Source organism: Pithys albifrons, chromosome 10 (assembly GCF_047495875.1).
Source record: "Pithys albifrons albifrons isolate INPA30051 chromosome 10, PitAlb_v1, whole genome shotgun sequence".
NCBI classification, from domain to species: domain Eukaryota; kingdom Metazoa; phylum Chordata; class Aves; order Passeriformes; family Thamnophilidae; genus Pithys; species Pithys albifrons.
The window spans coordinates 21,819,973-21,833,200 of NC_092467.1; the positions used below are offsets into that span (position 1 = coordinate 21,819,973).

At 40.6% G+C, this 13,228-nt stretch overlaps 1 protein-coding gene across 2 annotated transcripts in view; it reads right to left on the bottom strand.

Annotated features, from left to right (window-relative positions):
* The window catches only part of ST6GALNAC5 (ST6 N-acetylgalactosaminide alpha-2,6-sialyltransferase 5), a 67,046-nt gene continuing 53,818 nt past the window's right edge, over positions 1-13,228 (bottom strand). The window contains exons 4-5 of one of the 2 annotated variants that reach the window (XM_071565417.1): positions 8,974-9,081; positions 1-2,333 (exon numbers count right to left, since the gene is read on the bottom strand). In XM_071565417.1, coding sequence (XP_071421518.1) covers positions 2,102-2,333; positions 8,974-9,081 — 340 coding nt within the window. In that variant the 3' untranslated portion in view covers positions 1-2,101. The remainder of the gene's footprint in view (positions 2,334-8,973; positions 9,082-13,228) is intronic. The other variant, XM_071565418.1, reaches the window with a different exon arrangement.

The window sequence follows — 13,228 nt, forward strand, 5'->3', positions numbered from 1 at the left end:
GATCTTTTTATTATATTACTAATAAAACAATGATAGTGGCATCAGAGGACCTACTGTGATCTGTACCATCTCTTGCACTCACATTAGAAATGATCTGTAAATCAGTTTGACAGATTTCAACAATTGGAGCAATATATGCTAGATACATGCCCCAGTACACATGTTGAAAGGGATGTTCAAATTACCATTATTTCAAAATCTATTCTGGTTTTTAGAGAATGCAGTGAAATCAAGTGGAAGGAATAAAACACCATCAGTGAAAGAGGGAGAGTTGAACATCAGCTGACAAGAGACAGGTTACAAGCAATTGGCATTGTTTGTATGCTGAGTTGTGTGTAGCAGGAAGAACACCAAAATGAAGCTTTTAAGGCAAAAAATGTTACAGTTTCTTACTTTTTGATAATGGGGAGGGCTGCAACAGGGCAGTGGCTCTTGGAGGCCTGCACTTCAGGTCCAGGCAGTGTTACAGAGGTAACAGTGTGTTGCCCCTGACAGGGCAGTTCACTTTGTTCCCAGAGAATCAGGGTATTTGTCAGGAAGCTGCAGCTATTGCTATTCAGTTTTGGAAAGAGGAAGACCATGGGTTAAAACGGAGTTGAAATGATAGTGAGTTTGGTCCCAGTTCTACTTAACACCTCCAGGGTTCAGCTTCTTGGATTTAGATGTTTAAAGGTAGTATCTTTGTTCTAGCTTTTGCATTTGTCTAATGAGAGACACCTTTCATCACCTGAGGTATGTTTCATGCAATAGTTACTGAATACTTTGAAGAAATTAGAGATTTGATACTTGTGAAGCAAAAAGAAAAGTAATAGTGTAACTGAAATCTTCTTTATTCGCAAGTCAAATATAACCCAGGAATTCCCACTGAGAGGTTCCATACACAACATGAGCATTGTCCTTCCCCTTGGCTCGCAGGGACTTGCCATGCACATACAGGTACTTAATGGAAAAAAGCAAAGTTTAACTTTGCTCTTTTCAAGAGGGACAATTTTGTAGTTGTGGAACCCCTTCCACATCCCAGCTTCAATGTGATCCAGAATCTCTGAGATTAGTGATGATCTTGGAACAGTGTAAGGCAAAGATTTTTGTAGGTGCAGTGCTGTGATCTTTCTGGCAAGTATGGCTGGTATTGTAGGATCTGGTAGTTTAACTTCTTCATTCCAGAAATCTGGTCATGTTGTTTCAAGCAGTTGTGGCCTGATTTGGAGTCTTGCCTCAGGAGGGTCGCTGTCAGCCTCTTGCAGGAGTGCAAAAGACAGAACAGAACACAACTTCTCCAACCTTAGCCTGGTGTCTTCACTAAGAAGCATGCTGCCATAGCCAGTGGGGATTGGGGGCTTTTTTTGATAAATTTTGTTTGCCCTTCTTCCTCCCACCCCTATTTAAAAAACAGCAGCTTGATAGCACAGCACCAAATGCACATTAATATCAAACAGAATTTTCACTACTGTTTTCATATTAACATGAGATGTCAGAATGTAAAGTGAGTTGGATCTGCACATGGGACCATTCTTGCCATTAAAGGCTTTAGGCTGGAACAGAGCCCAAGATTTTTTAGAAGAAATGCAACATTTCCTGATCAAATATTAATTACATGCTATATAGAATTATATATTTCCAACAAATTTAATAAATAAAAAGCTAGGCCTTTCAAACCATCAGCAATATTAATTTTGGATTTGAGAAATTATGAAAGATAAACAACCACGTAACTGTGAATTAGAAAAATACTGGCCTAGGTTGCATAAAAACCTCCATTAAATAAATACTGTAAGTTTTCACTATGAAAATTCAGTGGCATTGTACTTTAAAAAGCCATAATGAATTAACCATCTGTTAATGATACTCAAGTTGTTTTTCACAAATCACATACACATACAGGAAGTCAGGTGGCCCAAAAAGACCATGTACTGGGCTAATACACAGTTTAACGCAAAGTACTCTTGGTATGTGCTGCTCCTCCACCACAACTTCCTGACTGCTGCTGCAGCTCCCAGCTGCAGACCCTGTGACCCTTCTCCTCCAGGCTGCTGTGCTGTCCCAGAAGGTCCAAAGGCTGGTACAGTAGGTGACTGTGACTGTGGCCTTGTGCACTCACCCCTCAGACCACTGGTTTACCCTCGTGGCGATTTACAGTGAGTGGTTCTGGTTTCCAGTCTGGTTGGAAAAAGTGGATATTGAATGTCCGTGCCCAGTTCTCGAACACGCGCTTCTCTGTGATGAACCGGTGGTGGCTCCCCTTGCGGCCCCGCTCGTGCGAAATGTACATTGTGCATTCATCAGGTCCCAGAGGTTCATAATAATGATAAGGTACTGAAAGATGATTAGGATCCCTGTGGAATAAAGAAAATAGATGGAAGTCCAAGATGTTCTTTGTCACTGATTGAAAGGATGGTAACCTTTAATAAACTGCTAAGCTCAAATCCACTTTTTCTCCCAGTTAAACCAAATTCCTCGGTACCTGTATTTTTCTTGCATATTTAATATATCAGAATGGGACAAAGGTGTTTTCTTTGCTATTTCTGTTGCTCTCCTTTAATTCCCTCCTCCCAGTTAAATGAAGGGTAGCTCAGAAACAAGGGAAAGTGCTGCAGAGCTGTGTGGCTACTATGAAATTTGAAGCAAACTGCTTAAAAGATTTTTGTCTAGACTGTGATTTGAAAAAGGTCTTGCAGAGTTACTTACTGAACGGGAGGAAGAAATGGAAGAAGATAGAGGGGAGGTGACTATCTGTGTCAGCTCAGTTGAACATGCCCAGTGTGGTGTGCGAGGTTCCAAGTGCACAGCTTCAATGAGTTATCTGCATGCCAGGTCAGTGATACAGTCTGCTGTTGCTGGGGTTTTAATCAACACATCTGATGCCCAAATGAGTTCTTTCTTATTTTACAACAGCAACTTTCATGTATCTAAGCTAAAAATTAAAATGGTCTACCCACAGTATCCTTCTGACCTTGTGAACCTGTTAGCATTACACCCAGTAGGAGATGAGAACTCATGTGGTGACACACAGGATATGCCAAAGACCAATTAAATACTTAGGATAAAGTTCATTTTAGCATTCTAACCTCAATGTTTTGATGTTACATTCTGTAAAATGCACATTTGTATTACATTAAGCCAGAGCAATTAATTCTTTTGTTTTAATCTCTATATTAAACTGTGCGCATTATATTTTTTTACTCTGGGCACAGCATTTTGGGCTGACAACTCACACCAACCTTTCTGTCATAAATTCAAAGAAAGCAAGCTGTTCCAGACAGAATAACCCAATTGTACTGCTCTCCACAGTTGCTACCAACTGTTTTGTTGTTCCAGAGAAGTTAATCCAAATATCAGCATTTAGTAGAGCCTTGGAGCTGCTCAGTGTAAAAGCCTGAGCTGAACAGGACCCTAGTACAGAGCAAGAAATCTCATGCTGTCAGCTATAATATACAGTTGATTATTTCCATTTTGAAGAGCTAATATTTAAGCTCACTTTCAATTGAATGCATCCACAATCTGTCAGTTTTCTGTCCTGGTCATTATTTTTACTGTGTAATTCTGTCACCTAAGCAATTCTCTAATTTTTCTTATTTTGCCATTATCCATATTGTGCATGCAGAGGTAATGTATGATATTGCTGCTGCTTTCCATTTGTGCCTTAGATTAACGTTTTAATTCAATCAATCTAGCTTCCTCGTAACACAACACGGTGATCAATCTTACAAGAGCAGAATAACAGTAAAATTACATTTCTAGAATAAGATGGATTCTAAACTTATTAAATATATCCTCACTGGAATATATGAGTGAAACAAAATCCTTCATTATCTCACCTACAGAAAATATATTTGTAATGTAAAAACTACCCTTCAGGTAGAAATTTAATGCTTTTAAGCTACAACTATTTAGAGCTCAATTTTCAATTAACTTTTCACTTTTTTGATACACTGGACCTCTTCTTATTGTCACTTAAATGAATAATTTGTATGGATACTGTAAATGTAACAGGATACATTTTCATGTAATTTATTTTTGTTAAGAACTACTAAACAAATAGGTCTCTGCCTCTAGTTAGACTGTTCTTCCTGCCCTCTGAAGCTGGATTTTACTCTTGGGTTGTTGAGGGTAAACCAGTATTGCTTGGTGTAAGTTTACTGCTTTAAGGTTAGGATTAGTAAAGTTGATATTGTATCTCCAACACATTTGGGACAAATGCAGTCCCAGTTAACAGCCATGTGAGCCTGCGAAGCTGCTGGCCCTGATACCTCCAGGTGAGCTATTTGTGAAGACAGCAATCCCACACAACACTGAAGGCTCTGAAGCTACCACCAGAGTATCTTAAGATGCCCTCAGCTCTTCCTGCCAGCCTGTGTCTTGTGCACCATCCTATCAGAAACAGTCCAGAGCCACCTGGTGCACAGGGCCTGGCAGGTGAGAGAGGCAGGAGTACAGTCCGGGCTCCCTGCTGGGCTCAGGCATGCCCTGGTGCACGCTGCTCAGCCCTGTGAGTAGGTCTGCTGGCTGAACTGGAGGTGAATTCAATGCAGATTTGGCTGGTGGCTTTAGACCTCTATAAAACTCCTTTGCAGCTGACTTTGGTTTTCAGGCTGAATTTCAAAAGCTGTGTTTTGGATTTAGGAACTCTGAAGGCATTTAGATACAGGGGACCTCCTTTTGTGGGAGTTCTGGATTCCACTAGATTGCATGCTAGTTAGTAAGCTTTGGGTTTGAACTCTGGCTTGAGGAACTGCACCATAACCCAAATTAACTGTGCTGTGTTATCTTCTAACTCTGCAATTAGCTTGTGTCACCAGCAAATGAAATGCATGAGTAATTTCTATACGGAAATTGCTTGCCACCTCATTTATTAACATTAAAACAGATGCTGTTTTATCACTGACTGATACTGGACATTAATCAGTATTTTGTCAGACTCTGCATGCATATTAATATCACAGCTGGGAGGAATCTAGGGATGTTCCTCTGTAAAATATCCTGTACTTCCTTCCTGACAGTCTGCCAGCGCAGCACCCATGTAAGTGCTTGTACCCATGTCAATCAGCTACTGTTTGCCACTTGAGTGCACATTTTCCCACAGATGGTATCCACCCACAGCCAAAGCTGAAAGTACAGTGAACAGTGTTTGCCTCAAAAGAAACAAGGCAGAAAAGCCAGGCCATTCTGTATACATTCTGGTCAACCTCTTCCTTTAGAAATGAAGTACCATTATAAATCAACCCTCTAAAACTATAGGTACTCACCACTTTGTAAAATAATTCATATTTTGAAGGGTGAATAAAGTGTCATTAATATGTTGAGGGATGGGCAAGGTGCTGTGCCAGGACTATGAAGATTTCTGGATAATATTTTTGCCTTGTATTCCCAGGATCCCACTTCCCTGACCTCCATTATTAGCCTTGTTTTCCAAACCATCTGTGCATTTTGTTACTAAGGTAATGAAGTGAGGCATAAGGACCAAAGGGCAGGACTATCTCACATACAGCTTACAGTACTGTGAGCCCCTCTTCTTCTATCAAGACCCTCATAAGGTCTAGGAAATGTAAGCTCCAACAACTGCTTCTTTGCATTTGATTAAAAGGAACTGGAAGTGGAGAGAGGGAGTAAGAAAACAGTAGATTTAAAAGCTGTACCCAAAGGAATAAATTACAGTATTTCAAATGCCAATTTTCAAGTGAATTACCACAGATGGAAAATGGCCTGGCAGTCAAATGAGAATTCTTATAGGAAAATTACCTGGTTCCACAACTGGAGCAAGAATTATTCGTATTAGTTAAAAAAAGGCATAGAATTAAGTTTCTGGGAGTTCCAGAAGGCCCATGAAAAGGAGGAGAGTTGAAGAGGGCTCATCTCAGTAACACTTTGAGTTTCCTTTGTGTGCACGAGTACCCTGAGAGACTTGTGGGGCACCAGCGTCTGTCACTGCTGCTGATAATCCCACAGACAGGGACTGGAGTTACTACAACCTGCATTAAGGTTTGTCTCTGTCCTTCCCAACCACACTTCCGAGCAGCCACAAAGGAATGCAGCAGCACTGCAGTGGCTTCAGGAATTGTGCTGGTATCTGTGCACCACTGTCAAGCTGCTGATGTAGGGAGGCAAGAGGAAATTCCTTCGTGTCCCAGTTCAGGAGGGAGTCCTGAGCATGCAGCAGGCTGCTCAGAGAGGGAAATGCCTCCCATCTGAGGTGCTGGTTTGCTCCAGCAAAAGCTAGGATTGGATGACTGGGCACTGGAAAAAATACAGCAAGATGGCTTGTTTGTCTTGTGACAAAGGAATGAGAGGTGCTCACACTCTACAAAAATCTTTGGGATGTGCATGGAAGCACAAGGTTTCATCTTACTACAGAATGTGCAGGTCAGAAGTATTTAGCAGCATGAGAGCAATATCAAGCCATTAACCCTTACTACAGCATAAATCTGTAAAAAAATAAAGGGGGTTGAAATTACACATAGCTTTGCTGTAAAGTACTCAAAATTTATAATAATCAGGACACCAATTCCAGCTCAGCTATAAAACTCGGTGTCCAGTGAAAGTAAATAGAAATTAATCTAAAACACCTTATTGCAATTAATAGTGACAATCTTTTAGTCTGTACTCCAGACTCCTTCACTAGACTATTTTTCCTGCATGGGTACAAAGCAATTTGGTTAATGATCTTAAGCTAATAATTTGTAGCAGAATCAACAGTATGATATTCACGGTACCTTTGAGATGTCCTTCACGTGATACTAATTTAGTTCCATGACAGCGATCAGCACACTCATTACTTACTCCACAAAATAATACTTGAAAAAGAATGAGTACCTATCTGCAGTAATTGTAAATTTGGTGATATTAACTCTGAATAGAAATAAGATTTTTGTTGTTTTTTTTCTTTTTGTCTTCATGATTCTTTTGTTGTACAGGAACTGGGGTACCCACACTGTCTTGTACGCACATATTACAGAATTATTACAATTACAGAGTATTTCTTTCTGCTATTCTGTTCTGTTGTCTTATGTCTTTGAAAGCAAGGACTGTTTAACTTCTTAATGAGGGGCTGAAGAGCAACCAAAGAAGGTTAACTGTATTTATAGCAAGAAACTCCTTTCATAGATCTTCATGCTTCTTCCAGGCATGGCAACTACAATTTTTATCATCTGGTGAGTCAAGCTGAAGTAAAGACACTTCATATTATTTTTAGAACCAGGTGAGAGTACCTTCATGTTAAGATGTTTTTTCAATGCAGGCTGTAAGCGTTATTACACCAGTGGTAGGATTACTTTACAGCCTTTCTTGTTTTATACTTTAACATTATGTCCATTTGATTTCAGTGTATCAATTCTATGAAAGCCTTTCATATGGTCTCAATGACATTTTTAGTCTCTCTTAAAAACTGATTGCATTTAGGGTTTGTTTTTTTTAAGATGTTAATGTATCTACATTATTCTGACTTTGCCTTAAAAGTCAGGACTGCCTGTTATTTTGCAGTGAAATGCTGTCTTCTGCATTTTTAGATGATCAGTTTAAGAAGTACTTCCATGTGCCACTGGAATGCAGCCATTTCTGGAGTAGGAGAGACCAGCCACTTACAGAAACTGAAGTAGTATGTCTTGGCCAACTGAGATGACACGGGAACTGAGATGGTGCGCTGTGGAAGGTATTTGTGTTGTCTGGCATATCTGATCTAGTTTGTTATTTTCCTTGGAGAATTCATGATGAAGTCTGGCAGTACATCACAGCATTTATCATCACTGTTTTGTTATAATTTGTAGAAATTCTCACAAAGTGGAGTTTAGTGTTGACATTTTATACTGTTATTTCTTCAGGGATTTCTACTCTGTGTTCAGGAAAAATGCAGATTCCTGAATGATCCTTTTAAGTGCTCAGAAGAAAGTCAAAGCACTCCAGTTCTTTGACAGATGCACTACCCTGGCACTGCAGCCTTGTCCTCCTTGCCCCTGAAAGGCATCTGGAATTAGTCAATGAACCAGACTTCAGTGAGATCACTAAACTTGCAACAGAAAATTTAAGAAGTACTTCTTTAGTAAAAGGGGTTTGTGAGCAGGTGATGATGCCTCATTCCAGACTGGCAGCACCAGCTCTGCACAAATAGGCTCAGGACTAGGTCTGGCCTTGGAACCACAGCGTGCTGGGTGAGTAATGGATGGACAGGTGAGACTTAAATCAGCATAAAGACTGTGGATGTAAAACAAATTTGTATGTATTCATACTGGCATCACGTGGCTAATGTGATTTGGGTCCAGTACCAGAAGCCTTTGTTTGTCTGTATCAACACTGATATGTAGTGGGAAACCTTATCCAGAGTCTGAGTCCTCTACACAGCTGGAGGCATAACACAGCCATAAAATGTGCACAAGCTGTTACTTTACAGAACAGCTTCCACTGAGAGAATTTGTTTGCTGCTCCTACCACTTGTGGCCCATGCATGCCCAAAAGTGGATGATTATGGGACTGATTCTCTGGGTCCAGATTCTGGGGAGCGGTTTGGTGGGGATTATTTAGGAAGCTAGTTCACTAGAGTGGGATTCATGTGACAGAAATACAAGAACCTTAATTTCAGTTGCACAGACAGTTCAATTTAGAAACTAGTCACTCTGAGAATGCCATTCCTCTATTAATTTGGGGGAAACTTGAAAAACAAATTAAAAGTAATGTTTTCCAGTACTTCTTTCTTCAGATTAATTTCATGCCAATTATTGCATTACTTTTAGCTGATTAATATTCAGAGACTAAAAGAGACCAACAAGATGGATTAATTCTCCCACACTACAAACAAATTTTTTAAATATTTTATATAACATAATTAAACACTGTTTGTTGTTTTCAGAATGAGATTGTGGGACATCTTAATTAATTGCTTTAAGAGGACTGAAGACATGTTGCATAGAAAAAAAGATTAAAAGATTCAGATATTTATCTGTACCATTAACTTCATTGGCCAATAATGGTTCCAAAATAAAATCCTACCTGCAGAAATCCGGTGGCACCATGCCATAAACATTTATCCTGTCACAGAGCTCTAATGCGATAGTCATTGTGAACCAGCCCGTGCTAAGCCAAGTGTTGGATATCTTCCTGAAAGCAAAAACATAATTAAGCTTCTAAGCTGACAAATAATTCTTGGGAGTTATTTATTTATTGAAATAATTCTGAAGCAATTTCTCAGCATTTTTTTCATTCCTTTGAAAGGGTATGAAAACTGGGCAACCACAACTCCTTTGCTCATTCATCTTTTAATGATTTTGCTTATTGTCTCTGGTCAGAGGACTAATCTATGCAGAAACTGCTCTTGCTATAATTAATTTTGGGCAAAACAATGTTAGTATTTAGCTGACCTTTTGGTAAATTTACTTTAAGTGACTGAAACTTCATGTACTGTATTTATATTCTACTGCTAGTAATCTATACACATCTGTAATCACTTAATGAACCTTACACACTAAGTGCTTAGGAAGATGCATCACTGGGCGATGAAAGGGCTGCTTAAAATGCTGCCTCCCACAGCATACAGAGTGATGTCTGCTCAAGTGACATCTGGCCTCAACTGCTTGTTCCAACTATCTTTCCTCCCACCCCATCCATGATTTGGTTTCTAGACACTCCCAGCCACTTGCTGTGACTGCTGTCAGGAAATGGTTGGCTGCAACTATGCCCCTGTCCCATAGCCAGCCTGGGAAACCCTCGTCTGAGGAACTACCCCTCTGCCTGCCTCAAGTGCCATCCCTGCCTAGGGGACCTTTGAATATGAATGACAGCACTGCCAGGAAGTCCTCTAAGGCAGTCCCTCTCCTGGCCTTTTCTGCAGGGCAGGAGATAGCTTTAAAAGCAGCTCAACTAATCCCAGCATTATTTATGCAGAATAGGAGATACCTCAATGTAACTGTTCACGAGGTAAGGGATTTGCAAGTTGCGTTTAAATTTTGCTGTATCACAGGTTCTTACTGCAAAATGGCAATAGAAATGTTTCCTCTTTCATTTGCTTGTCAGTGCTGTTCAGTGTGTAAGAGAGCTGGGTTCTGTAATGGTTTACTGGTTGCCTGGCACATGCAGTGGAATTTCCAGCCCTGTGTTACACTCCTGAACTGACTCTGTGCCATGGGAGAGCTGACAGTGTTGGAATGAAAGGATCAAGGAAATGCCAGTGAGGAGCACGTCTTAAAGGTGTCATAAGGGCATGTTTAGGGACTGGCACCTCTCAGACATGGAGTTACATAAAGTCAGGTATTTGCTCCACAGAAAACGAGCTCACTTGAAGGTCTCCTTTCAAATACTGTTAAAGAAGAAGACAGCAGATCTCCCTAATGGCTCCTCCCTCAGCTAGAGAAGTCTTGCAGGAAGAAGTTCAAACTTGTGTTATCTACAGCCCAAAAAGGCCTCAGATTCCTGTTGACAGCCTGTCACAGTGACTGGCTCTCCCTTCATCTCCTACTGAAGCTGAGGCACTGTGGGAGCAAGGGCAGGCTCCTGGAAGGCATGGGCGCTGTATCAGATTTTATTAATATGGAGCCTGTATTAACCCCATTCCCCCATACCTGTATCTTCCTGATACCTGACAAACTTTGGGACATCACCCCCACCTAAAAAAGGCACAGCAGAAAACATGAGGTTCTTTTAGAAGTCACTTGGGAATCCCAGGTCCTGACCCAAGTTCCAAGGCCATCTTTTACAGTTTACCCTGTGACAGCATAATGTGGAACAGTCCTGGAAGCAGAGACCTGAGACCACAGAAGCCACTGCAGGCAAGTGCCAGCAATCGCTAACATATAATTCAGCTGACAAGAGCCACCATACAGCTTCCCAAGCTAATGCAAAACAAGCTGGTTCCAAGTAGGTCACCTACAGGGCATTAGGAGGGAAATGTTTTGAGCACTGTCAGATTGAGGAATGCCTTGTACCACATTTCCCATTTCCTCAGGGAATTAAGAGTATTGAAAAGAAAAAAACCAAGTGGTGGCATCAGTGCTGGCTGCTTAAAAGACACCTCTAAACATAAGGGAATTTCTTTAACTAAATATGCCTGAAGGATGCTGGGGAACCTGGCTAACTTGTCCTGTCCTCTGTGGATCACCTGGTAATGTATGAACTCCTGAAACATGTATTTTTACTGCTCCTGACATATAGATTTTAAGGCTAAGCTGGCATTTGGAGAATGACATGTTTTAAACATCTCATTATTTCCAATTATGGGGCCTTATTTATTTTCTGACTGCACTCACGCTTGGGGGTGGTGGTGCAGTTTGTCACAATGTCATAGCTGGGTCATAAGCTCAGTGGAGGCCTTCAGGCACTGCAACAGTATAAAACAGTAAATAAGAATTTTCGGCTCAAAATTATTAGGAAAGGAAATGGTAGGGAAAGCCTACAAAACTTGCTTCTCTGCCACCCTAGAGTTTCTGAGCTATGAATTACTAAGCAATTAAGGAAAATGGTCAGGCTAAGAGTACTTTGGAGCTTGCACAAGGCCACTGTTCCAGATGCCTAACACCTTACACTCCAAAATCAAGGGAGCAATTGTAGCTAGACCATGACTGGTGTCTGGGATTTGCATGTCAGGCAACTCAGCTAGGCTGTCTGTTGGGTTAGTTTTCTCTTTGCTTGCACATACTTATGCTGTAATTTAGTGTCTTCAGTAAATAGGAGAATAACTGAATACAAATAAACTAGCATAAAAGCTAAACAATTTATTCAAGTACCACTTTGGCCTCTTTAATACCGTGTCTATAGGACAGCAGCATAGAAATGGGGTTCCAGTGTCTTGTCTTTTCATAAAAGATCTGAGCAAGAGTCCAACAAAAGAATACTGCTTTTATACTTAATCAGCTATAATGAAAGAATATGAAGAACTGTCATGTGCTTATTAGGGGAAATTATCAGATATTCTTTTATATGATGAACCAACACACTGTGCTGATAATTCTGTAGTGCACACTAAATTACAATTAAAGGCCTTTCTGCTCCACCAAAATCTCATTTATAATCTCTATGGAAATACTCTTCCTGCAGTTATTTCATTTATGCTTCTTTTATCTAATTACTGTAATATTGGTTCTGAATCATATTTTCTTAATGTACCCTTATTCAATTATGAAGTTATTTTCAAGTATAGTTACTTTATAATGCCAAGTATATTGCTCTGCAGCCTTTGTCTTTCACCATGCTACTTAACTGGCAGTGTTTTCTGAACGTTTCTCTTCAATTCAAAATCAGCTTTTTTCCAAAAAATACAATACATCCAATTACCTTTTTTCTCATCATTTTGAAGACAGAAATGAATAGTGTGATTATTGCAACCTGATTATTGCAACCTTGAAATCCTGCTTCTCTCTCCCTCCTTTGTTTTTTGTAGGCACTAATGCCAAGAGCTCAGCAGAAACATTCCAGGGAGAGGCATTCTGGACTATACAATGTTCTGCTCCTGCCCCCACAGCTACATAAATTTTCTCCCCTTACGAATTCCTTCCTACCCATGTTTCTTTTCCTCTTCCCCTCTTTTCTGTGCTGCTTTTTCATTTATTTTCATCTCTCGTTTTAATCTTCTTACAGTCCTTCAAGTATGCTGTCTGTGCCCTCTAAAGGAGTGGTTCATATACAGCAGAGCCTGCAGTTTATTAAAATCAACAGGGCCTGTTCCCAAGGCTGAATTTTGCTGGCTCTGAGTGCCCTTGACTCTCACTGGGAGTTCAGGGTGCCCGTGACTGAGTCCAGTATGAACTTGTAACAATGTCATTAATGGCTCAAATGCCTTGAGAATATTTCAAGAGCCAAGTCTGGCGCCTGTGCAGAGAAATAAATGCTTTGATCACACACGCACTACAGGCCTCTGGCTCTGGATGGGTGATGCAGAACCAGAAAGAGCAGCTTGCCTGAAATTGCACAGCACGTGTCAGAAAAAGAACAGGACCCCGGCAACGTCAGGGAAGGAACAGGACCCTGGCTCCCCCTGGCACAACGGCAGGGGAGGTAAAACTGCTCCTCAGAACTGAGGACTGCACATAACCCTACATGGGAAGCATAATCCAGGACAGGAGGTGACAGTGAGCACTGCCTGTGTACAGGCATGTTGCAGTGCAATTACAAGTTTGTTGACTTTCATGCCTTTGTAAATACTGAGCATAAAGTTAACCCTTTGCACTTTTTTTGAAGGGTTCAAATGCTTAATTGACCTCAATTCACTTGACTCTGGAAAAGACTGAAACACACCAGAACTGGCATCTCCCCTTGT